At 43.1% G+C, this 27,724-nt stretch overlaps 1 protein-coding gene across 3 annotated transcripts in view; it reads left to right on the forward strand.

Annotated features, from left to right (window-relative positions):
• OSBPL1A (oxysterol binding protein like 1A) overlaps positions 1-27,724 on the forward strand; it is a 253,732-nt gene that overhangs the window by 82,323 nt on the left and 143,685 nt on the right. For all 3 annotated transcript variants that reach the window (XM_077270363.1, XM_077270362.1, XM_077270364.1), the window contains 6 exons: positions 4,079-4,190; positions 10,805-10,890; positions 13,643-13,787; positions 17,542-17,609; positions 17,687-17,731; positions 19,575-19,648. In XM_077270363.1, coding sequence (XP_077126478.1) covers positions 4,079-4,190; positions 10,805-10,890; positions 13,643-13,787; positions 17,542-17,609; positions 17,687-17,731; positions 19,575-19,648 — 530 coding nt within the window. The remainder of the gene's footprint in view (positions 1-4,078; positions 4,191-10,804; positions 10,891-13,642; positions 13,788-17,541; positions 17,610-17,686; positions 17,732-19,574; positions 19,649-27,724) is intronic.

Below are 27,724 nucleotides of genomic sequence, written 5' to 3' on the forward strand. Positions count from 1 at the left end.
CACCGGAATGTAAGTATGTACTGTTTTTTTTTTTTTTACGTTAACGCTGGTAACCAGGGTAAACATCGGGTTACTAAGCGCGGCCCTGCGCTTAGTAACCCGATGTTTACCCTGGTTACCCGGCATCGCTCCAGCGCCGTGATTGCAAAGTGTGACCGCAGTCTACGACGCTGGAGCGATATTCATGCGACGTCACGAATCGTGCCGTCGCAGCGATGGAAATTTCACTGTGTGACGGTACCCTTAGCTCCTCCTCAGCAGGGTACACCCCCCGACTGGGACTAAGCTTGTTAGTTTTAGCTTGGTGTCAGTAGGAGGCGGACCTGTATCTGTTCCCAGATCTGTTCTTTTTCTCCTTTTTTACCTTATTGTGTTAAATTAATCTTTTACCTTTGTTTTTCATATTCTTCTTTTTAGGGTAACAGGGTGTAACTTCTCACTGTTTTCCCAAAATAAGTGACCGAGAAAAGTGTGGTGCTGTCTACATAATACCCTCTCTGGTCTGCGAGGCAGGACTTTACCCTCTGACACTTCAAGCGTGTCTCAGGGTAGTGCGTGGTGATTGTTCCTTGCCTGTTCCCCCACCCCAGCCCTTTTCGGAGTGGGCTGGGATGTAGAGTGTGGTCACTCCATGTAACCTTTCGCTCCTCAGGGTTGAGTCTTCTGCACCCTGCGGGACCACGACGGTGCAGGAAGGAGTACTTTTTTTTTTTTTCCAGTAACCCCCTCCTCACCTGGGGGCTCCTGATGCCGTTCTCTGGATCGAGAAAATGCAGTCGGGACTTTGTCCAGGCAGGTGCTGTCCTTCTCTTTTTTCAACAGTTATTCCTCATGGTGGTGGGAGATAATCTGCAGGAATATAGGAAGCTCCAGCTTCTATCTCCTTACCAAAACGTGTTTTTATACGCACCGATGTCCTGACCAAAAATTTACTCCTCGACCTCTTAAGCCTCCATTTCCCCTGTACATGCCCCCCCTCGTGCACACCAGCTAATCAGTGATCGAGGGTTCGCATGCCCTTTCCTTCCTGTGGGAGCTCTTGTTCTTTTCCTCACAGCGTGGACTATTAAGTGCACCTGTTCTAATCCCCTCCACTTCTTTCCTTTTTGCTCCCACTCTATTGCAGCTTCCGTGTCGCTCCTGCCAGACCTGTCTTCTCCACCAACAGGAACACATACCTTCTCAAACGGGGATTCCACTTCCAGGGCCGGGTAGGCTCTGTCCATGCGTTTTTTTTTTTATTTTCCCTAGGCTTAGCCCTCCGCAGCAGGCCACTCTCAGCCACAAGTTTCAACATATGCACAGACCCTCATATACGATCATTCAGTACACCTGTGTAAAAAGAAGTCACCCACAGGTCATGACTCAGCTTTGTCTGAATTGCAGTCCTTCCACCATGCAAGCATCACAGGACGCGCTGCCAGGAATGAGAGTAGTGATGAGCGAGTATAGTCGTTACTCGAGATTTCCCGAGCACGCTCTGGTGTCATCTGAGTATTTTTTTAGTGCTCGGAGATTTAGTTTTCAGCTTTATTACATGTGGGGATTCCCTAGCAACCAGGCAACCCCCACATGTACTTATGCTGGCTAGCAGCTGTAAATCATGCAGCTGCGTCAACAAAAACTAAATCTCCGAGCACTTACAAATACTCGGAGACCCCCCCGAGCATGCTCGGGAAATCTCAAGCAACGAGTATACTCGCTCATCACTAAATGAATACTCTGAGCCCCCGAGCATGCTCAGGAAATCTCGAGCAACGAGTATACTCGCTCATCACTAAATGAGAGCATTCCTTTTCACCCCAGGTGGACTGTTGCTATTTCTCAATAACAGTCCCTGGTACAGGTCCTTGAACGTTTACCTAACCTTTCAGCTGCTACCAGTGCCCAGATCGTTTCTCAGGACGAATCGTGGGCACCCACCTGCCAACATCCGCATTGACCGATCCAGGATAAGATCCAAGAAGGGGACACATTACAGCTCCTTGTCTTCCTCTTCTCCTTCCGCATCTTCCAGGATGCCCTCTGTATCCCATTCCTCCTCTCCTGTGGTGACCCTGAGTCCGGTCTTGCTTCTGAGTTAGAATCAAATCCGGATACTGACTAAACGTATAAAGTCAAGGATAGTCTCATCTGAGGTCCAGCAGACCCTCAATATTAAAGGAAACCTGTCACCAGTCTTGGCCGATACGAGTTACGGCCACCGCCTTTCAGGACTTAAATACAGCATTCTATAATGTTGTATATAAGCCTCCAACCCGACCTGTAAGAGAAGAAAAATAACTTTAATTATACTCACCTGCGGTCCTGTCCGAGGGGTGTTGCTCTTCTTGGTCCGGTGCCTCCCATCTTTTCATGATGCCGTCCTCCTTCTTGGTTCCTGTGGATGACGAGTCCCTGCATCGTCCACAGTCTGCTCGGCATCATGCTCCTGTGCATGCGTTCTTATATGTCATGTTGAGGGCTGAGCAAAGTACTGCAGTGGACAGGCGCTGGGCCTGTCTGACCTTCCTGGGTGCTGGCACACCGCAGTACTTTGGTCTGTTTTATTTTCTGTACCTTTTTCCCAGACTCGTCAAGAAAATCAAGGTGGAAAGAGGTCCAGTTATCCTAGTGAGTCTGGTATGCAGAGTTAGTCAACCTTCTCACGGTTGTATCCTGGAGACGCCCAGACTGACCAGACCTACTTTCTCTCAGGGTTCCCTCTTCCACCTGAATTCACACAGCTCCCATGTCTATATCCCTTCCTTCTTCCTGGCTTTCTGACAATCTGATTTAAAGTCCGGTATGTCCATTAGTACTCTCAAGGGTCAGGTCTCTGCACTTTCATTTCTATTTCAATGGAATTTGGCCTCTCGCCCCAGGCCCAAGACCTTCATTCAGGGTTTTGCTCATTGTCCCCCGTACCATCTCACTGTGGATCTGTCGGACCTTAACCTAGTTTTGAACATTCTTCAGGCACCCTTTTAAACCCATTCCGGACATCGCGTCTTCCCTTCTCTCCTCCAAAGTGACCTTTTTGGTCACTTCCATCAGTGGGGTTTCAGAGTTAGCAGTTCTCTTGCCGTTCTCCTTGCCTCGTCCTCCACCAGGACAAGGTACAACTATGACCAGTTACTTCATTCCTTCCTACGGTGGTCTTCCCGTTCCATAGGATATTGTCCTTCCTTCTCTCCGTCCCCAGTCCATCCCCAGGAAAAGTCTCTCCATAAGCTAGACCTAGTTGGAGCCTTACATCTCTATCTTTCAAAGACAGCATCTTTCAGACATTCGGATGTCTTGTTTCTCATTCCTGAGGGTTGTCGTAGGGGACTGCCTGTCTCCAAGTCTGGATCAGTTCGGCTATACTGGAGGCTTATCGAGTTAAGGATAGAACACCACCTCCAGGAGTGATGGCTCACTCTACCTGTTCAGTGGGGGCCTCCCAGACTATTCGCCGCTAGGCCTCTGCAACCCAGATTTGCAAGGCCATTACCTGGTTACCCCTTCATACATTTGCAAGATTCTACAGAGTACATACCTATGCCTCAGCTGATGCTGGCCTAGGTAGAAAGGTGTTCCATGCGACAGTTGCCGGTCTCCTGACCAGATTTGAGCACGATAGTCTGTTCCCTCCCTTATGACTGCTTCAGGATGTCCCATTGTTACCTGTGTCCCCCAATGAAGCGATAAAGAAAGAAGAATTTTTGGTACTAGCTTTAAAATCTTTCTTGGAGATTTCATTGGGGGCACAGCACCCACCCTTACTTTAGGCCTATGTTGGACCTCAGTGACTATATTGGGCCTGTATATAGTTAATTGTTGTTTCTCCTACTGCTTTTTCACTAATTAATTGTGCTTTGTGCCAGTCGGTGGGTGTATACTGCTGAGGAGGAACTAAGGTAACTTTTTATGCCTAGTGTCATCCTACTAGTGACCGCAGCAAACACCCATGTTTACCTGTCCCTCAATGAAAGCTCCTTGAAAGATTTTTACAGTGAGTACCATGAATCATTGCGCCCCTTATTTATTGAAAAGTGTTCATTTTGGCAAAATGAGATGTAATGTATCAATGTGTGTATGTCTTGATTAATTTCAGGAACTAGTGATGTTGTTGCTAGAGTCCAATGCAGACACCACGGTGATAAATGGAGAGGGTCAAAACGCTGCCGATGTGGCCCAAGACAAAGAGATTAAAACCATGTTGGAAGGTATTGTTCAGTTTATTTGCTTCATGCTAATGATGAGCTTCAGAGTGTGCCAAGGGATGGCACCTGAGTGCTGTCCATTTTTTTTTCTTCTCTTTAAACCCATAAACTTGTATTTGCGCTTTTGATCCATGACTAGGATCAGAATTGAAGATTTTAGGGTTATGGTGCAGACCACTCAGTCCACACCAAAAAAGAGAAAAAAACAAAAACTCAACCCCTTTCTGATATCGGGTGTAATAGTGCACCGATGTCGGACTCCCCCTGTTTGGTGCGGGCTCAGACGCTGAGCCCTCACCTTTTCGGGCACATGTCAGCTGATATATATACATCTGACATGTGCCTGCAACAGCTGCTGGTGGAATCGCGATCCACCCGCCCGCAGCTGTTAAGTTAAATGCCGTTGTCAATTTCTGACAGCGACGTTTAACCCGTGCTTACCGTATTCCTAAGCAGCTAAAAAAAGGGCTTAAAAATTCTGCAAAACATTGAGAAAAGTATAAGCAGAGCAGATGTTTACCTGCCCAGGCCTGCAGACAAATGCACTAACAGGATGCAGTAGACCCACTTAACACAGGTCCAAAAAAGGCCGATGAGACAACTACTCACGACCTGCCAATCCATGGAGGGGGTGGTTGCTTGGTATATTAATGCACAAAAAAAGGTCTGTCTGTGGCACTGTTCACACAAAGGCGATGCAGAGCATCTGACTTACCGGAATCACATCACTAATCCCGCCCATCGGTGACCCCGTCAAATGATCTCGGGTCACCGATGGGTCGGCATGACAACCAGAGGTCTCCAGCCCTGTGGTCAGCGCCCATGGCAAGTAAGCATTTCTGCTATAAGCAGGCAGTCTGATCATCACCTGTGTAGCAGAGGCAATCGAAGTATTAGAAATTTTTTTTTAAAGAAATATTAAAAAAACATAAGTTCAAATCACCCCTCTTTCGCCCCATTCAAAATAAAAAAAATAAATAAGAAAATCAAACACATATTTGGTATCACCGCGTTCTGAATCACCCGACCTATCAATATAAAAATAAATTAACCCGATCGCTAAACGACGTAATGAGAAAAAAATTAAACATCAATTACATTTTTTGGGGTCGCAGCTACATTGCAATAACGGGTGATGAAAAGATCGTATCTACACCAAAATAGTATCAATAAAAATGTCTATTCGGCGCACAAAAAATAACTCCTAATGATCTGGAGAATCATAATGGCAGGTCAGTTTTAGAATTTAGTGAACATTTTCACCGCACTAGGCTATTTTTTTTTTCCCCGTTTTCCAGTACACGATATGTTAAAACCAATGGTGTCGTTTACAAAAACAATTTGTCTTGCGAAAAACAAGCCCTCACATGGCCATATTGACCAAAAAATAAAGAAATTATGGCTTTGGGAAGAAAGGGAGGATAAATGAAGACCTCTGGTTGTGAAGTGGTTAAAGAGGTTGTGCCACAAACACAAATGTATTTTAATCCTCTGAACTTGAAATAAAAATAAGCCCCACAATCAGATGTTTAATGAAAAAATGTTCCTGTGCTCAGATCTTAATGTTCCCCAGTGTAATAGCGGTGTCCGACCATGAAAGAACAGGTGAGATAAACCACAGCTACTGGTCAGGGAAGGAAGCAAACTACTATACAGACATTACAGCATTGGGATCACAACCAATTCTTTCTTTGAGGTAAGATATTGTTTAAAAACAGGCAGTGAAATGTTTTACTCACAAAAAGAATCAGCTGTGACCCCATGCTGTAATATCTGAATTCTGTCTTCCTCCCCTGGACAGGAGCTGTGCTATGATCAGGCCATGTCCCTGCAGGGTCAGACACGGCCATTACACAGCACACAGCAGGGGCACATTTATAAGATTCTCAGCACAGGAACAATTTTTCAACACATCCAATTGTGGAACCTATTATTATTCCCAGGTCTATTGATTAAAATATAGTTTTGTCCATGACACAACCCCTTTGAGCCCCTTACACTATAATGGGTGTGAGTTCCATCCATAACATCTGAATGAGACTTGATGGAAATACCATTTGAATTGCTCTTTAATTTTCTGCAAATCTTCTGCTTGCCGCTGGCACTAGAGTAGGGGTTGGTGAGCAATCCTTTTTGTTATATTTTAGACAATGGAAGCCTTTCTAAAATTAAATAAAATGTAATTTAGCATTCAGACTTTTCTCCTTTGGACCCTATCCCCTGTTTAAATAACTGAGATCTCCCTCTGGTTTCTTGTTGGTGGGTAGCCTTTTTAGGGTCTCCCTCATTCGTCTGAAGAAAATATCTCCCTTTCCTCCTACGGTGCGCATAATATTGGAATGCTAGGACAGACTGTTCCTAGATGAGTGGCTGCATCTCGGGATAGTTCAAAATAAGACGCATGCCAGGTTTACACTGTGTATTTACACGAACACTGCAACACTTCACTATAATCATGCTATAAGGCCAAATCCTGATGAACCGGTTCCCTTTAACAAGAACCTAAATTTAGACATGTATGTAGTTAACCGAAAGCGTATGCCATTATGGGAAGTTAGAAAACAAGTCTTACCTGCCACGATTAGTCTTGAAGAGGTATTCCCTTTCCAGGCATTTATTGCATATCCACAGAAAATATCACAAATGTACGTTAGAAACTTATCCCGCAACCGTAATGAGCATGTCTTAAGAATGAGGCCCCTTCCGGCACCGTCGTGGCAAAGCAAGCACCCGTGTGTAGAAAAACTTACAAATATTGCAAAGGATAATGGATTAAATTGGTACCCAAGTAGCATATGTAGGGGTCTTTTGTATATATGTCAGCAATTCTGTGGTTATTGTTTTCATGTATTATCTTCATTCTCCACAAGATGGCACATAAGTTTTAAGGCACTCTGAAACATGACGTCTGTTTTTCACGGGTAGAACACGCGCCCATTGCAGACCCTGGTGCTGTTCACATGTTCAACAATGAAATTCCTGACACTTGTCTGGTTTTGATTTAAGATATTGATCAACATGAATTGTTGTTTTCTGGGTCCGGGTCATTCCATATCAAGTGATCCAAATATGAATATTTTTTTTACCTTACGTCTTTAGATTTTTTTTATTTTTTGTTTTTAGGAAGTACAACTTTAGTTAATTACAAATTAAAAGTTTAGAATTTTTTTCTTCATCAGTTAATTTTTTACAGATTTTTAAAGTTTTGAAAAAGCATGGATTTTGGCCTGGTATGGCTTTACATTTTTTATCATATCTCGGGCTAGAATTAAGATATAGAGGTGGGAGAGGCATCATTTTTCTCAGAACGGTACCGGCTTTCATTTGATATGTCACAAGACTGTTTCTTTATATTTTGTTTTGGAGAAATCAAATTAAAAATTTTGATGCGCAATTCTGAAAAAAACGTATGTTTTAAAATTGTAAAAACATGCATGTGTGTTACTTGTGTCCTTGTTTACATTTGTACAGGGATTCAACTTGGGATCTATCACATTTGTATTTTTTTTAAGCCTTGAATCATCTGATTTTATGTTTGTGTGAGTTTCTTCCTTTTTTCTTTTCAAATTACAACTTACTGCATTCAACATTTATATGTAACAATAAAGAAACACAAAAAACAAAGTGCCAGAATAAATGCATCTTAGGCTACGTTCACATTTGCGTTGTGCGCCGCAGCGTCGGCGCCACAGCGCACAACGCAAACAAAAACGCGGCAAAACGCACGCTAAAACGCTGCGTTTTGCGCCGCATGCGTCCTTTTTGGCCGAAAGTTGGACGCAAAAAAAATGCAACTTGATGCGTTTCTTGCGTCCAACGCTTGCGGCCATGCGGCGCAAAACGCAGCACAACGCATGTCCATGCGCCCCCATGTTAAATATAGGGGCGCATGACGCATGCGGCGCCGCTGCGGCGCTGACCGCAAATGTGAACGTAGCCTTAGGCTACTTTCACACTAGCATCGTACTCGGCCCGTCGCAGTGCGTCGAGCCGACGTACCGACGCTAGCGTTGTTAGCGCTGCACAACGGGTGCAGCGGATGCAGATTTTCAGCGCATCCGCTGCCCCATTGTGAGGTGCGGGGAGGAGGGGGCGGAGTTCCGGCCGCGCATGCGCGGTCGGAAAAGACGTTCCCGACGTACCAAAAAGCGTTGCAAGCAACGTTTTTTGCTACCGACAGTCCGCCACAACATGATGCAACCGTCGCACGACGGTTGCGACGTGTGTCAATGCGTCACACTGCGTCGCCAATGTTAGTCTATGGAGAAAAAACGCATCCTGCAAGCACTTTTGCAGGATGCGTTTTTTGACCAAAACGACGCATTGCGACGGAGGACAAAAAACGCCAGTGTGAAAGTAGCCTTAATCATCAACTTGCTCAGCATTTTCAACCTGAATTCATTGAACAAGCCAAAAGATAAAAGGTGATCACATCCTCAAGTGTGGTTTTCTAAATACAGTCTGATCCTAATTATATGTTAAAAACTAGAATAAAAGAACCAATATTTTTACCACCTATTTATACATGGAACAATTTTTTTTCTACTATATCACTAAACATGTCATTTCTGAAGTGTTTAAGAAGAATAGTCCAGCAGTTAAATCCTCGTTCTATAAAATATGAACTAATCAAACAATAGTAGGTTTTTACACTGGCCTGTGATCATCAATGTGTCCCTTCTAGTGGGTGAAATGTCATCTTGTCCATAAGCGCTCACTAGCAATGGCCGTTTTCCTTCAGTGTCAGAGTATGTGCGGCTGTCATGGTGCTCGGCTCCACCTGAGTTATATCTGATTTTTGTTCACTTTTACAATGTCTGATTTTCTTGGTACACAAAGGACGGCGCTGGACCAGAAGGTGCAGAAAAGTCACTTCTACGTCTTCATTTTCACAATCTTTGGAGAGTCCAGTAGCCGCCAGCGCCGATCATATTCACAGGTCACATAACCAGTTGTGGCCAATCTTGTGCCGCCTTCTACCACTTCATGGACTTCACTGTCTTTATTTCCACTACATGGGATGACAGTCCGGTATTGCGGAGTCCCTGTGATGGGTTCTGCTTCCTGTAACCGATGTTATAACAAACTCTCCTCCTCTTCGTAGTCCTGGTTTGTACAATACATGAACTGGATGTTAAGAGTATTTTCTCCCTCCATTTGAGGAGTTGCCTGGGTGATAAGATTTGGTGTGAATACGGTCTGGCAGTCACCGTCTACCCCTGGTCATTCTCAGCCCTAACAAAGCTTCTCCTCTGTCCTCTCCTACTTCTAATACTCTGTAACATAATAAATAATACAGTAATATCTAGCAATCATGGATTATTTGGTAAATCTAGACCTCACACTGTTAGACCACAAGCTGAGCAGATCTGAAATCAAGATTTTTGAACTGACACTGAAATATTTTTATTTTTTAAAATATGATCCCATCATGATCCCATCTTGTATTTTGGTACAGATGTGAATAGGGGCATAGCAGGCACATGTGCAGTTTTTGAAATTTTTTTTGAAATTTTTAAATTAAACGTTTTTTTCGGAAATGCGTTTTAAAGTTTTGCGCTTGCGTTCGCATAGGTAAAATATTATCAAAGATACTCTTGTGACATATCTATTGAAAGCCTGTACAGTTCTGAGTAGAATGGTGTTTATTTTGTTTCTCTATCTCTTTTCTAGCCTGAGTTATGGGGAGAAATGTAAAGGCAGGCAACACCGAAATTCGCACTTTTTCCGAACTTTGAAAATCAATAAAAAATAAAAAAAAATCTAGAATTTTTTTCTTCTTCACATTTTGCATTCTCTGACACACTATTACCAAATAACAAAATCTCAAAAGAATTAAAAATATAGTGGTAAAAATCATTGGTTCACTTGACATGGAATGACCCGTCCATGAAAACTATAGACAGCGCACATGTGCTGTCCATTTTTAACTTTGCAATAGGAAGGGCAAGTTTTGCAAATTGTAACTTTTTTTTTTTGCCTAGGAGGAAATCACTAATGAAACATTGTCATCAGTGTGACAGATTTGCCATCAATCAGACCGTCTGAATGAGGCCTAATTAGCCGATTTTCTTGAGGCTGCAGGCCAAATACTTATGTAATTAGCACAAATGCAGCAACTACCTAGATTTTCTTCTCAAGTGTTATTTGACTTGTCTTTTATATTTTAACAAGTGTCACTTATCCGTAAGCAAGCTTCAATAATTGTTCACACCAAGTGTATATTTGCATTTTCTCTTTCTCACTGCATTTTAAACAGTGAAATACTGTATATTGCAACATATAGTCATGTTAGTGAATAGGGATAAATATATATATTGTATTTTTTTTTTTAGTTTTTAACTGCAGCTTTATTTGCTTGGATTTTTTCATGTCTCACTGCAGTCTGTTTGTTGTAACTGCAACTTGCCCTATTTGTTTTTATTGCTTTTCTCCATATCTATAAAAAAAAACAACAAAACAAGTAAATACTGAGCACCACTTTGTACACCATAAAAAAATGCACCATATCTTTTAGTGTGAATGTGTCCTTGGGAGACAGCAGGGTTATGCCTGTTAAAAATACTTCCTTAGATTTATTATGTCTCATGAGCCTTTGTATCTCATTGTGTAATCAGCTGCACAACGAACACAGGAAAGAAAACTGGAAGAAATACTTCTGGGAGCTGCTAGAGAAGGAAACCTTGCAAAATTATCTGCACTAGTAAGTTGTGTAGTCAGACCACATAACTGTTCTTACTACCCCTGTGGCTTATACTTTTTTTTGTTTTACAATTGATCAGGTTTTGCTGTACTAATTATTGACTAGTATCAACTAATGCAACATGAATAAAATTACATGTAACGACTGGTTATTTTGAAGTTAATAGAGAACAGTCTTTTGTTGTCATGTGCTATCTTGGAAGTAAACTTTTAAAAACACCCAATAAGTTTGTGATCACAAACTGGCAATATATTTGATGCGTGCACTTAGTTACTTTTATGGAGATACATTACATTAGGATTTAACCATGGTTCAGCATCTCCATTGGAGGCTTCCATCTGAACACGTGAAAAAAATTAATTATTGAATCTCTCCACAGACAAAGCCTCTAACTTAAAGGGGTGGTCCGAAGGCAAATTAATTTTGCTGAAATAGTGCATATCAACAAATATATGTGTGTGTGTGTGTATATTTATATATATATATATATATATATATATATATATATATATATATACATACATACATACATACATACATACATACATACATACATACATACATACATACATACATACATACATACATACATACATACATACCAAATAACATAGATAGCGTACAGAACAATTACATAACAATGCCCTAAAAATAGGGGGAGAATAAAGTCGGCTGTGTATCAGAGAAAAAAACGATGGGGCCAAAAAACCAACCCAGGCTCACACCACCACTGCTGAAGATAGAGCAAATGGACACCAAGAGATAATTGTGCCCGCTAAAAAGTATACACCATTGCCTACATATACGTTAAACCACTAGTATAAGTCAGTATGTAAACAATGACTCAATCTAGCATGTGAATCATGGGGTCCCTAGTACCAGCGGCACTATCTAGTAATGGCTAGAAATTACTGCCAAAATATAAGCGAAGCCAGGCAATGGCTCAGTGGTCCCTAACAAGTACTCGCCCTAAAGCATAGCAGAGCTAAATAAATGGTAGCACAACGGTATAATACCTTCCGAATAGTCACCCAATACAAACGCTAAAGTGCACCATAAAGGCTCATACGATGCCTGCAGTCATGGTGTAACCCTGGATGGTGGTCCCGTAGCTCACCTCGACGCGCGTTTCACTGCCCCCGCAGCTTCGTCAGGAGGAATATTAGTAAGTTGGCAACTGCACGGTGTCACTATATACGGAAGAGACCAGTGATGTCATCGGAAGGTGCGGCACTAGTCTCCTCCACGCTGGGTATAGTGACACCGCTCTGCTGCCGGCTTATTACTGTTCATAGTGCACAGGGGAGACAGCGCAGGTATGGAGTAGGGACAACGCTGTGCTGTGCACACTGTCCATAATGGTAGTTCCTTTTGCACCACTCCACAGGCTCTGTGCTTCCTTGGGACAACTTCCCACCGAGTTACCAGCAAATTCAGAGACCAATAATTTCTAGGGCACCAGAGAGATGATTGTTCCTTCATTCTTCCAAAATGCAACCTTAAAGGGATCCTGTTACCCCCAAAATGGAAGTTGAGCTAAGCCCACCGGCATCAGGGGCTTATCTACAGCATTTTGGAATGCTGTAGATAAGCCCCGATGTATCCTGAAAGATGAGAAAAAGAGGTTAGATTATACTCACCCAAGGGCGTTCCTGCTGCGGTCCGGTCCGATGGGTGTCGCGGTCCGGTGCCTCCCATCTTCATAGAATGAAGTCCTCTTCTTGTCTTCACGCTGCGGCTCCGGCGTACTTTGTCTGCCCTGTTGAGGGCAGAGCAAAGTACTGTAGTGCGCAGGTGCTGGGCCTCTCTGACTTTTCCCGACACCTGCGCACTGCAGTACATTGCTCTGCCCTCAACAGGGCAGACAAAATACACCTGCGCCGGAGCCGCAGCGTGAAGACAAGAAGAGGACGTCATCATAAGAAGATAGGAGGCCCCGGACCGGACTGCGACGCCCATCGGATCGGACCGCCCGCCCAGGTGAGTATAATCTAACCTCTTTTTCTCATCTTTCAGGATACATCGGGGGCTTATCTACAACATTCCCGAATGCTGTAGATAAAGCCCCCGATGCCGGTGGGCTTAGCTCAACTTCCATTTTGGGGGTCACAGGTTCCCTTCAAAGCATCATGTCAACAAGTGGCATTTTTCAACCATAAAAAAATGGCAGTGCTGTGCTTAGAGGGGAAGCAGTAGGGACAGCACTGTGGCCAGGGGAGATGTTTCAGTGTCACTGACTTTTTGTTTAAGGGAGGAGGCTGCGGCAATCACTGCAGTCTCTGCCCCCTGATGACGCGTCATGCACTGATACTGAAACAAATCTTTACCGGACCGGAAATGGAAAGAAAAAATACAATGTCAGTTAGTGTAGGTAGAGAATAATAGGGAATTTTTAAAGCAAGAATATTAGAAAATAGCTTAGATTATGGGACGAAATAGATAAGGAATTAAAAGCAATATTACTTTGCCTTCAAACCTTTGAGTCAGTGTTCAATATATGAAACTTTTGAAACCACTTGACTTAATTTTTGGTGGTATTAATTTAATTTATTTGTTGGCCCCAATAGTGTTAAATACGGTTTTGAATGTATTTTGGACTCCAACTTCCTATTTGAAGGTTACGACTCCATCAGTAGTCTTGATACAGTTCTGTAGATGGACTGACCCGTGACCAAGGTCTACTAGGGACCCGAGCTTGGTTAATTATAGATGAATGTGTATGCTTCTGAAATGTGGTTGCTTCTTTCTCTAGCTAACCAGAGCTAAGCCACCTAACATTAACTGCACCGACCAGATGGGTAACACGCCTCTGCACTGTGCTGCATATAGAGGGATGAAGCCGTGTGTCGCCAGACTTCTAAAAAGTGGCGCAAATGTAAACATCAAGAATATAAATGGTAAGTCTTGTAGAACTGGCAGAAGTCCATATGTTGGAGTGCTAATTCTTGATGAGGTTTACGCTTTTATAATTTGGTCTTTTATGATTGTTATTGATGAGGCACATATCCTGAAGAGACAACTGTGTGCAACGTTCGGAGATGTATGTAATCATTTCATTCTTGTAAGCATCTGTATTGTAATTCTTTTGAAGGAGTATTAAAGTTGTTGTCTCACTAAAATAAACCCTCTCCATATGTCATACATTGGTTTGAGAAAAACCCCAAAGAGGAGAGTAACTGCAAAAACACAGTTCACGCTATGGTGGATCCAACCTACCCATGTTTTACGGGGGGTCCGACATCCTTTTGAGGGAAAATGGTTTATCGCTATTGAGACTTTATGAAAAGGGGCTAGTTTTCTGCGAGAACACCTTTATAATCCTTGCGCGACAATTGACAATGTGAAAGTTCTGTCTTGTTTATTATAATCACTGGCAACAAAACCGAGCTTCTGCTGTAACAGCCAAGGCCTGTGCCAGCACATTACCTAGCTGGTTAATCCCCTCGAAGCCGCGATTTTGGCAGTAAAAAGGTTATGAAACTAAGGGGTTTTGCCCTCTTTTTGTTTTTTTTTTTTTTTACTCAATCACATGGGCTTAATAATTTTAATTTTTCGGGTTCCTGTCTCTAGAATTACTGGTTGGGCACAAGGTTTGGGCACTAAGCTTGCATATTTGTAACTCTCACTCTTGTGCTTATTTTTTGAAATAGCTGTGTTGTCAAAATAGTCATGAGACCTGTTAATTAATTCCCGGAGCGATGTTATTTTTACTATGGGGTCATATTGGGCGATGTTTCTGTTCTTTCACAAAGGGGCTTTACAAATGGTGCCCATAATTAATTCCAGGAAATTCTACTCTGCCTTTGTGTCCCCAAACTGCATTATACTACTACGTATAGGGTATTTGCAAGCAACTAGCTTCCATTTTCATCTATTACTTCTCATGAAAACGAAAAATCTGTGTTGAAAACATTAGTGGTAAAAAGGTAATTTTATTTTTTTTTTCACTGGGCAACTGCCTAAAATTCTGTGAAACACCGGTGGTTTTGGCATATTCTCTCTACACTGTAGTTTGTAACTGGGGTCTCTTTGGTGGGGGAGGGGGGTTCTGCTGCAATGGTACCTCAGGGGGGGGGGGGGGGGGGGGGCTCTGCTAATGTGACATGGCACCCAGAAACCATTCCACAAAAAATGCACTAAAAAATGGCACTCTGTCCCTTCTAAGTTTTGCAGTGTGCCCAAACAATACTTTTTGACCACATTTTGGGAATTTGCGAGCTTAAGAGAAAATGTAACAAATTCCAAGGTCCAGTTTCTCCTATTACGCCCTATAAAATGATACATTTTGGGCTAAATATGAGTGGAAAAGCATAATTTTAAAACTTGTGCCACTGTTCTAAATTTCCACGAATCACTTTTGATTTCATAATCCACTACTTGATTAGATTAATTCCTTGACGGTTGTAGTTTCCAAAAATTGGTCACTTCTGAAAGTTTCTGTTTTGCCACCTCTGGGACTCTGTAAATCAGAGATGTCAAACTGCATTCCTTGAGGGCCGCCAACAGGTCATGTTTTCAGGATTTCCTTAGCATTCCACAAGGTGCTGGAATCATTCTGTGCAGGTGATTAAATTATCACCTGTTCAATACAAGGAAATCATGAAAACATGACCTGTTGCCGGCCCTCGAGGAATGCAGTTTGACACCTCTGCTGTAAATGCGATGTGGCGTCTGCATGCAATCTATTTAATCCAAAATTGTGCTCCAGAAGTCAAATGGCTTTATAAGGCTAGGTTCACATTGCGTTAGGGCAATCCGTTAAGCGCATAGCGCTAGCGAATTGCGCTAACGCAATGCTTCTCTAGGGTCCGCGTTCGGCGTCCCCGCTAGCGCAGATCCCCGATCTGCACTAGCGAGGAACGGACCTCGGGCGCGCCGCGGACGCTGCAAGCAGCATCCGAGGTCCGTCGCTCAAATGACGCGACATCGCTAGCGCCCGCCCAATGTGGGTGTGCGCTAGCGATGCGCTCACCATTACAGGCTATGGCGGCGTTAACGGACTACGTTAACACCGCGTTATGCCGCGGTGTAACGTAGTCCGTTAAACGCGGTCACATAACGCAATGTGACCCTAGCCTAACCCTGCCGTGTACCCCTCTTACTTTGATCACGGCTTTAAACCCCCTTGTCATTTTCTCAAACAGCAGGTAATCACCTGGAATGGCTTCCAAAGAGCCTGTATGCCTCAAGAGTTCAGTTTTTGAATATCCCCAGCCTTCAGAACGTGTTTGCAACCATCAGGTTTATTTTGCTGAGGCAATTTTAGTCCACGGCTCCATACTGTGCTGAGCCCTATTCCGCAACTATTCTTAGCCAGAATATCTGAAGAACCACTCGGCTAAAAAAGAGCATTAACAGTCCATTACTTTGTCATAAAGGTCAGTCAGTCTAGAAAATTGCTAGAACCTTGACGGATTCTTAAAGTACAGTCATGAAAATCATCAGTCGCCATCATAATCAATAATGAAACTGGCTTTCATGAGGTGTGCTCCACAAAAGAAAGACCAAGATTTACCTCGGTTGCAGAGGATGTTTTGCGTTACCAACTTCAGGACCTGCAAATTGTCAGACCAGCAGATGATCTCTTGGGAATGATTCACATACATCAAGTAACAAACATCTCAACTCTCCAGAGGAGACTGCAACAAGCAGCTCTTTATAGTTGAATATCTGCAAAGAAGCCACTACATAAGACCGCAAACAAGGAGTGGTGACTTGTTTTGGCCAAGCAACACAAGGTCTGACTGGATATTGGATAATTTGAAATCTGTGCTGTTGTTTGAGTCCACGTGAGGTTTTTAGTGCCAATCGCCATGTTTAAGATGCAGAAAAGGTGGGTGGATGGTTTCTTCATTCATGTTGCCCGCTGAGAAGTATAGAGTGGCAGGTGTGATGGTGTGGGGGTGCTTTGCTGGTGACACTATTGGTGATTTATTTCAAATTCAAGGCGCACTTGTCTAGTATGTCTACCACAGCATTCTGCAATGACTTGCCATCCCATTTGGTTTTCACTTAGTGGGATTATTATTTGTGTTACAACTGAGCAATGACCCAAAGTACAATTCCAGGATATGTTGGGGCTATGTGACCAAGAAGGAAAGGAATGGAGTGCTGCATCAGATGTCATGTCCTTCACAACCGCCCAGCCTCAACCCAATTGACTTTGGCAGAGCAAACCAGCAAATGCTCTCCATCTTTGGAAACACCTTCAAGATTTTGTCACATGGAATGGCTTTCCCACTGATGATGTTGTTTGAGATGATGTCAAAGGGGTGTAAAGCTGTCATCGGAGTCAAAGGGGGCTTTTTGAGGAATGTAAGGTTTAACATGCAGTCTGGGGTGTTACACTTTTTTGTGTACCCCTTGTCCCTTTGCTGCCTTCAGTCTGAATCTAGTTATTTTTTTTCCAATATGAACAAGGAAAACCATTGCATGAAGATATGTGTCTAAACGTTTGTCACTGTATGTTGAGATAAATTGCTTATGTATAGAGCAAATGTAGTGTAAAATTAGTTCTGAACAGACCCAAAATCTTCCTTGGTCTATATCTCAGATGCAGTCCCTTACCGGAATTGATTTGTTTCTTTTTCTTTTTGTTATAGATTTAACTTTTTACTCATATAATTTATTTATTTTATTTTTTTTTTTTAGACCAAAGACCGATCGATCTTGCCCAACGTATAGAAATCAAGCAAGTACTGCAAAGCAAGACAGGAAAGGTAAAAACTTTTGTCATAATGACCTACCTAAAACTGTGCTATGCACACATTTAATCTATTTTTTTGTTTACTTACAGTTTTTAATTAAAAATCTTCAGAGATTTGAAGGCCCATTATGCAAGGTGTGTCTTCTAAAGATCTATTTACCATTTGCATAAAATTTGGGGAAATTAGATCAGCATTTTTGGAATCAAACTTGATGAGTGTTGATGAGCTCTGCACAGAGCTGGAGAATGTGATTTTGCTATGGAAGCAATTGGATATATTACAGCACATGCTAATCCTAGGTGCATAGTGAGAAATGTGTATACACAGCAGTATGTAGCATAAAATAATCAGCTGTAGAATACACAGATGTGCCAATAAAGGGTATTGCATCTCAGATATTCAAAGGGGAGCTGTCTGCACGTTGCAGAGTGCTGTTCCAGCTGTATCTTTATACATACTATTGTGTTCACTAAGAAAATATGGGAGGTATATGGGATGAGCTGGCCTGGCGGGAAGACATTCTGATCTCTAGGAAGCCGTTTTAGGCTGATTTGCTTCTTGGAAAGTTAGCCACACTGTCCCTTTAAAATAAAAATATATAAATTACTTGATGGTCAGCAAGTAGCTCAAGGAGGGTGCATTGGTGGTTACTGGCAGGGCTGCAAGGTAAAGAGCAGGTGGGGCTGCTCTGAATACTCTGGCAGTGGTCTTCGCTTTCAGTGAAAGTAAGTTTATGTATGGTATTTACAGTGCCAACCTTGTGCGTGGCAAAAGTGAATACTTTACCGCAATAGCGTTAAGTCCGATGCTGCTTTATTGAGCTCGCTGAGATGGCTATATATTATTTTGGCACAATTTGAAACGAGCTTGTAAAAGCAAGATCTACAACACTTCTTTTTTTTTTTTTATAAATAAAATGAACTGCAGAAAATGGTTTTTGGTCCCCAAAATACACACACCTTGATAAGTATGTATGTGGATAATATGGTGGGAGGATGGTGTCTATATTATATAAGCGGAATGGGGTGGTTTCAGTTACATTGCATTTTTTTTTATAGTAAAGACAAAAAAAAGGGAGAAGCCAGCACTGCTTAAGGTCAGGACACAATACATAAGGTGCACATGCACATACTAAATTCTATCTGTATTTCAAATGAGACATTTAGCAAACAATTGATCAATTCTTTGAGCTACCCGGCCACTTCACGGCATTCACACACACAGCAGCCCTGCCCTGCCTCAGGCTCTAGTTAATTGTGCATCTGTGGCTCAGCCTGTCTCACCCTTTAACTTTGGTGCTGGTTTGGCAGTGTGGAGGCCAGATCTGAAATGTCTGCACAGGACCTGATCGGCTTTTACCTGCGCTTGCCTTTCGCAGCACCAAGGGAGTGATTCTAAAATGCTCCAGGTACAGCTTGCATGTTATGGTAATGTTGTTTAATGTGGTCTTTCCTTTTTTTTTTTTTTCTCACTCTTAATACATTTAGGAGGCCGTAATGACACAATGTAAATAAAATACGTAGAGTAGGACTGCCCAATTATGAGAATGCCGTGAAGTGGCGGGGTAGCTCAAAGAATTGATCAATTGTTTGCTAAATGTCTCATATTTGAAATACAGATAGAATTTAGTATGTGCATGTGCACCTTATGTATTGTGTCCTGACCTTAAGCAGTGCTGGCTTCGCCTTTTTTTTTTTTTTTATTTTTTTTATAGTGTTACATGGAAAAAACAGTCAAAATGACCCATGCTGATTTATAAAATGGCTTTTTAGCCGAATCTTGAATACATGCTTCACACACCATGTGCTGCGTGCTACTAGAGGCTAACGCTGGTCACTGCTGTGCTGTGGGCTTCTTTCCCTGGCTTAAATTTGCCAGTTAGTCCCTTTTTGTATACCATGCTGCTACTATGTAACAGATAAAGGTCCTGGCTTTTGTGTCACTTAGATTACAGAATAAACAACCTTTACCTTTCAGAGTTCACGATTCTTTGGGTGGAAGCTGCTTTGGATGGTTCTGGAGCATGGCGTTATGTCTTGGTTTCAGAAACAGTGAGTAGTTTGTTATATAACTTTGGTGTGCAAAATAACGAAAGGGAAAAAATCAATAGTACAAGTGACTACAAAAAATGTTGTAATATATGATCAGAGAATTGTCAATTCTGTTTCTCTTTCCATTCGTGAGCCACTTCGTCCCTCCTTACAGCCTTGAAACCTCCTAATTGGCTCTGGAAAAACAATGGCTGATATACATATTGTTAAAGGCAAGATAGACTGCTAGCACAGTAAGGTGTAGGGGTACTCATATTCAAGTCTGTGGGTAAGAGGGAGAGTAAGGAGCAGAGAAACAGACTATGCAGATTGTTGCTAGTTTATCCCCAAACTGGATTCACAGCCACACTAGTCAGTACTGCTGTACAATTTCCTCTGTCGCTCTGCTGTTTGTGTTTTACAAAAAGGAAACAGAGCAGGCATTACTTTTTTATCTGTGTGCTTAGTGATGGGAAGACTTCATAGCAGCTAGTCTCCACAAGCTAGCTCAGTGAATTGCAAATTAGAGTTGAAGTCTGAAGGAGAGAAAGATGGTGAAAAATGTAGGATGCAAGCCATATAATGACCAGAAATAGCATTATTCCTCATACGTGCTCACACTTATATCAGCTTACTTGTAGAACTAACTTGAAAACATGTTTCTACTTTTAAGCAGGGGTGCACAACCTTTTCTGGTCCGAGATCCGTATTGTTCTAATGAATCTCAAAGACCTCAAAACTTATAGGGGCGTTACCATCTTAGACACTTCCAGTATATTAATATTATATGCTATAGGCTCCTGATGGTAGTCCAGAAAATTTATCGTGCAACCATGAGAATAATAGGTACACTTTTCACCCACCGTTGGTGATTAAGAGGGGAAGACCATGAGGACTCATTCACACAAGCGTATGAAATGGTCGAGTGCTATTTAATGTTTCTCCAGTCACCTTCCACGACAGTCACCTTGGAGGATGTCTCCCTGCCCTACAGGAAACACAAAGAGGTTAAATACCGTCCCCTTCCTGCTATCTCCAGTGTTTTTTCTGTCCCCCAGTGGGGTATGAAGAGGTCTGTCAGGTGCTGCTGCGGCCGGCGAGCGGAGCCCTAGGAAAGCGTTACCTTAAGCCGGGCAGCTGAGGCCGGGGGTTTCTCCTCTCCTCCTCCAGGTGGCTGCTCCCGTCTCAATGTCCCATGTGACTCGGGACCCCCTTCCCGCACCTCTCCGGGAGGTAAAGTGGGGGGCGGTGATGTGCAGCCGGGGTCCTCCCTGAGCCTCCCCGGCGTCATCCTCACGTGGCTGCTGGGTCTGGAGTCCGCGCGCACCGGATGTGACATCGGTGCGCGCACCGGAAGAGATGTTGTTGTGGAGGAAGTAGATCCTAAAAGATCCTATGGATCGGAAAATAGGGAGCCACCTGAAAAAATCATGGGAATCCGCTACCAACCTGATTAAAACAAATATAGCTTCTACTTGCGTCGCCAGATCCCTTTTTCGCTGCCTTCGCAAATTGGAAGAACACCTCTCAGGGAACTTCCAGAGAAGAGAATCTGGACTCCCTACCCTTTCTCCAAAAGGCGACGGGCTTTTTAGCCGATGGTTCAGGAGAGGTAGTTTGTGTGGCAGCAAGATCCTTAGTCCTCTCCAATTCTGCTAGGAGAGCCCTTTGGCTAAAATCGTGGGGTGGGGACACCACGTGTTTGGCCCGGTCCTGGATGATATCCTTGAAAAAGCTTCGGACAAGAAGAAATTGCTGCCCGAGCAGAGGTTTGCTAGGAAGCGGTTTTTTTCATCCTTCTCGTGAACAGTCCTCCCAGAAGGAGTTCAGGGGAAAGGGTAAAACTGGACGATGGAGCTACCCCCCAAGGGCCAAAGAGGCAGGAACATCCTTGTCCCTCAACAGCAGACACCGGACAAACAGTGACTCTCTCTGCTGTGGGGGGCCGACTCTCAGACTTTCTTGCCCAGTGGCAGTCCATATCCACAAACCAGTGGATCCTCAATACCATACAATTTGGGCATAAGTTGGAGTTCGAGAGTCCCCCCCCCCCCCCTTCCCCCGTGTCTGAAGATTACCCCGTTACAGACTCCAGACGTCCAAAATTCCTTCCTCCTACAAATACAAGAGCTATTGCGAGAAAAAGTAATTTCATCAGGAGATAGGCAGAGGCCATTACTCTTGCCTATTCCTCATAAGAAAACCCTCTGGAAAATGCAGGGTCATCATAAATTTAAAACCCCTAAACCAGTTCATCAAATACTGGAGGTTCAAGATGGAGTTGATCAAGACGGCAATTTCTCTGACTGGACAAGACTGGGTGATGGCTACGATAGACCTGAGGGGGACGCTGACTACCATGTTCCGATCCATCCGGATCACAGGAAGTTCCTCAGGTTCACAGTCTCCCACGACCAAGGGATCACCCATTTCCAATTCAACACGCTACCATATGGCGTCTCCTCAGCACCAAGATTGTTTTCAAAAATCATGAGGGAAGCATTTATCTTCATCCGTCTCCAGGGAATATGCGTCGTGCCATATTTAGACAACTTCCTCATAATCGCTCCATCGATACCTCGGCTGAACCAGGACGTGTCAAACTCTGAAGATCCTCGAATCCCTAGGCTGGATCCCAAACCTTCAGAAGTCAGACCTTCACCCTTTTCCAAGGAGAAATTCGTGGGGATTCTCTTAGACTCGGAGAAGAGGACATGCTTCCTTCCTGAGGATCGTCAGCACGACCTTCGCCAGAAAATCTCCAAGTTCAAACAACTGAGGTAACCAACCCTAATAGAGTCCATGTCCATTCTGGGATCCCTGACTTCATGTATTCAAGCAGTGTCCTGGGCTCAGGCGCACACTCGAACCCTCCAATCCCACGTCCTCCTATACTCGCGAAGGTATCGCAACTTGCTGTCCAGGAAAATTCTGCTTCCGAGACATGTGAAATCGGCTCTCTACTGGTGGTTGAATTGCCGAAACCTGCGGCGGGGGGTGAGCTGGGATCAGCTCCCCCTAAAAATACTTTGTACAGATGCCAGCCGAAGAGGTTGGGGAGCTGTGGTGGAGGAAACATATTTTCAGGGACTATGGTCCTTGGACAGAAGATCCAGATCCTCAAATCTGAGAGAATTAAAGGCAGTAGAGGAAGCACTGATAGCTGCCTCATCTCTAATCCAAAATGATCATGTTTGGGTCTACTCCGACAACGTGAAGACGGTAGCCTACCTTTGACATCAAGGAGGCACAAAGTATGCCAGCTTGAAACTAATCACGGAAAGGATATTCTTCTGGGTTGAGAAGCACCTGTTGTCTATCTCGGCAGTGCATCTCAAAGGTTCAGACAATATTCAACCAGAGCAGTGGTGACTTCCTGGGCAGAGAGCCGGCACCTCGATAGAGCAGATATGTAGAGCCGTTACTTGGTCTTCTCCCTCTATGTTCTTTAATCACTATCAGGTAGACCTAGCCTCTTCTTCAAATCTTACATTTGGAAGAAGGGTTCTAGAGGCAGTGGTCCCCCCCTAATGTACAATCTATGAAATTCTCTCCATGGTGCTGTCATGGAGGGGAAAGAGAAAATCATAGTTGCTTACCGATAACTGTATTTCTCTAGTCCCATGATGGCACTCGTACATTCCCTCCCTTCACGTGTGGGTTTGCACACTGAAATTAGTTAGTTTGGAAAAAAGCCATGCGGTGCCTCTAAGCTTATTTTAATGTTAAATATTTTTTTGTATAGCCATTCAGGTTGTAGTCTGAAGTTCTGTTAATGCTCTGTAAACCAACTGATGCGGGAGAGAGGTACCGCCTTTTTATCTGTAGGTTTCCTGTGCCTGTGGGGTGGACCCCTCTCTCCGTGGTGCCGTCATGGGATCAGAGAAATAGTTATCGGTAATGAACTACGATTTTGGTCAACAGTGACATATGAAGGCTTCTTTTTTGCAGGACGAGTTCTACTTTTGAAAGGCATCATTTATTTTACCACACAGTGTACTAGAAAATGGGGAAACAAATTCCAAGTGCTGCGAAATTGTGGAGTAAAACCCGCAATTCTGAAATTGATTTTTTTTTTTGGGGGGGGGGGGGAATTTGTTTTTATAACATACATTTTGTGGTCAGAATGACTTTGCAATATAATTCTCCTCATCAATATGATTTATGGCGATACTCAAAACGACAAGTTTTTTCATTATTTTAGCAGTGGAATAAAAAAATTGTTAGAAAAAAACCAATTTGTGCTGTATGGCAGCTAATTTTTTGCAGGGTGAGACAACAGTTTGGGCTGGGAGGAGGGGGTGCGAGGCTGCGGCGGGCTCCGAGCCTTCAGAAAATGATCTGACTAAGTGCCATTTTCCTAAAGTCCACCACTTTCCTTAAGTCCATCTCAGTGAACAAGATGGGAAGGGTGGGGACTCCTGTCATTTTCTGAAAGCCCAGAGCCCACCACAGCCTCACGCCGCTGAACACCCCTTCCTCCCAGCCTGGGGTCCGCAACATTGTACCGCTCCTGCTGAAGCTGCCAGCTTTCTGCAGCAGCGACCCTGTCTCCTGGGACCTGCTCCACTGTAGTTGTGCCTTCCTCCCTGTTAAGCTACCGTGTAAGCAGACTTTAAGATGCACCACTATTTTATTCAATTGTTTTTCCTATTTTTCTCCTAAAAATTTGGGGTGCATCTTATGGTCCGGTGCATCTTACAATATTGAAATATGGTATGGGTACATCTTTTTTTTTTTTTATATATAAATAAATATCTATATCTCTATATATCTATATCTCTATCTATATATCTATCTTTTATTTTCATTGAGGATTTCTGTTTTTTTCATGTCGTTTTTTTAAACAATTCACTTTTTATAGTTTGTCCCCCCTTTTTTTTTTAAAGACTTGAAGATATGATCGTCCGATCGCTTGTGCTATACGCAACGATATGCTGTATATAGCAGAAACCAGTCTCCTTTAAAGCCTGGCCGCAGGCAGGGTTTCAAAGGAATTCTGTAATTAGTCACTGGGGTCCCCTGACACCCGGCTGTCATTACAACACATTGGTGACCCGCAATCTCATCACTGGCATGCTGATGGGCGAAGAAAATGATGTGAACTTCGGTGTGTGTTAAATGTTGCTGTATTGACAGCGGCATCTAACAGATTAACAATGGCGAGCTGGGAAGGAATTAACTTTCTGAAAAAAAACAGGATTGACCTCTTCTGCAGCTTCATCTGATACCTCCTCTCTGTCTACATCCTATATAAATCCTACTCCTACTTGAAGAGACTTTCATTCTACTTGTTATCTTACTAAAAGAACCGGACATTGCCCTCCAACCAGTCTTAGGGTCACCTTAAGGTGATCCTGGACTTGGCAGGTCCTCATACTTTACATAATATATTCTGACTTTTATTTTCAGATGCTGACATTTATCTTGGTGGTGTTTCCAAATGTATACATATACTGTTGTTTAAGTTTACTGACTTATTTTCAGGGCAATATTTAATTTGACGTCACAAGCAATTGTATACATGTACTATTTAAGTTTCTATTCAAGGAAGCAACAATAGTATTGTAAACCTATGGAAATGTCTGTATGTATACCTGTCGTCTTCTTTCCCTTTTCCCCATATTATATGTGGGTCTTTCCTTTCTTTCCCCCTCTACCCTGTTTTCCCTTACCCTTTCCCTTCAAAAAGTTATAAAACTAATAAAGATTATTGGAAACATAGCGAGCTGAGCACTGCTCCACCCGCGATTGTTAGCAGCAGTCTCTGGCTGGAATACACCGCTATCACCTGCCGGGTATGGGGCGGGCTCGCTGCGGAATCATATTCTTCTTTTCTATTGCTTATTTTCCAACTCCAAGCTGTATAAACTTGAATGCTTCTTGGATCTGATGTTTATTTGTGTAATGAGGGAGGATGTAGCCGAAGGATATCCACACCCTTTAACAAGATGTGCAGAATTATTAGGCAGCTTATTTTCCTTAGGAAAAATGGGCCTAAAAAGAGATTTAACTGACTCTGAAAAGTAAAAAAAAAAAAAAAAAAAAAGGCTGAAACCGATCCACCACAGAACAAGATGCAGAAGCGAAACATAAACACTGGGCCAAGAAATATCTGAAGACAGATTATTCCAAGGCTGTACAAGTCAGTAAGCCAAACCTCCCGCTCAGAAGCCTCAATTTCCATTGACTCCAGACTCCCTATTACATGGATCATGTTTAAGTGATAAATTTATTGTATGGTAACATCAGGATTTTCATCACCATTGTTATACAATAATCAAGCTATGTATTTGCCTTAATCCTGTTTTCCTGTAAATTCTAACAGTTCGGAGATGAGTGCAGGGCTGCAGGCATTCCTTCCCAGTGCCTTTTACCTCTGATCTGTAGAGGAGGAGCTTGTACATAAAGTGCAACACAGATTAATCTCAACTAAAAGCTAAGATCCTTAGATCAGGAATAAAACAGACATTTATAGGACATTTCATAACTGATCCAAATTGTAAAAAACATTACATCACCTACTGCATTGAACTACTGTACTCAATGTATTATATATTTAAGGAGTCGGAGTCTGTCCCCCTTTTTTTTTTTTTTTAAATTCACGCCACCAAAATTGACACCAACCCCACAGCACTGGATCTTTCAAAGATTTTATGGACTTATGAGATGAGTGACTCTTGACGGACCAGATGGATGGCCCCCCATTCCTGGATCAGTAACAGACTTCCACTTTGACTCACGCTAGCAAGGTGGAGGTGCGGTATTAATATGGGTTAGTATTATCAAAGATGAGCTAGTCTGGCCCTTCGGATTGAAGATGGACTTGAAATCAACTCTCAAACCTAATGACGGTTTTTAAGACACTTTCTCCAAGCAGTAGTACAGGAAAAAGTCTGCATCTTTCAAGAAAATCATGACTCTTACGCAGGTCAATTCTCCATCACACACATCAAAGTACTCCTCTGCTTCGCTGGCCAGTAAAGACCTTCAAGATAAAAGAATAATTACATGGCCCCTTACTTACCTGACCCAAACCTAATTGAGAACTTGTGTGCTCTTCTTAAACAAGACAGTCACCTCTCTGAACAGTGTCTGGGAGGCTGTGGTTGGTGCTGCCCAAAAAGTCGATCAACAGAGTAAGGAATTGATGGACTCAATGTATGGAAGGCTTATAACTAGAGATAAGTGAATTTGGTCGGGTCCCTCCTTATTCCGCAAGCTATAGCACTTACCGAATAAGCTGCAGAGGGAACGCGGCTTCCTGGATCACTCCGGCTGATCACGGCTGTGTGACAGTCAAGACAAATGCACGGGGAGCCCAACAAACAGGCTCTCCATACATGTGTTGTGACTGTCACACAGCCATGACACATGCAGGTGCGGTACCGAACAGCTGATTAGCCGATGCGATGCAGGTATCTGGGTTCCCTCTGCAGCTTATTCGGTAAGCGCTATAGCTTGCTGAATAAGAAGGAACCCGATCAAATTCGCTCAACTCTACTAAAAACGGTTATTGAAAAGAATGGTGGTTATATTGGTCACTGATCTATTTTTTTTGTTTTTGTTCTAAATGTCAGAAATGTGTGTTTTTTACATTTTGAGTTTAGTGTTCTCACTTTAAGGCTGGGTTCACATTGCGTTAATGTGTGCACGCTAACGGACAGCGTTGCACGGCGAAAATGTCGCAATTAACGCCGTGCAACGGGTCCGTTAGCGTGCCCATTGACAGCAATGTAAATTTCTCCTGCAGCGCATCACTAGCGCGTGCCTTTTTCGGCTCGCGCTAGTGATGTGCCGTTCTTCTGTGACGCGCCTCGGACGCTGCTTGCAGCGTCCGCGGCGCGCCCGAGGTCCGTTCCCCGCTCTCGCAGATCGGGGATCTGCGAGAGTGGGGACGTTAACGCGACCCCAAACACTGCCTCTAAATAAACATTGCGTTAGCGCAATCCGCTAGCGCTAAACGGATTGCCCTAACGCAATGTGAACCTAGCCTAACAGATGAAAATAAATGAGATGGGAACATTTACGTTTTTCATTTAGTTGCTTAATAATTCTGCACACATAGATTGTGCTGAGAAAGACAGCCTCACTTTT

This window comes from Ranitomeya variabilis, chromosome 6 (genome assembly GCF_051348905.1).
Source record: "Ranitomeya variabilis isolate aRanVar5 chromosome 6, aRanVar5.hap1, whole genome shotgun sequence".
NCBI lineage: Eukaryota > Metazoa > Chordata > Amphibia > Anura > Dendrobatidae > Ranitomeya > Ranitomeya variabilis.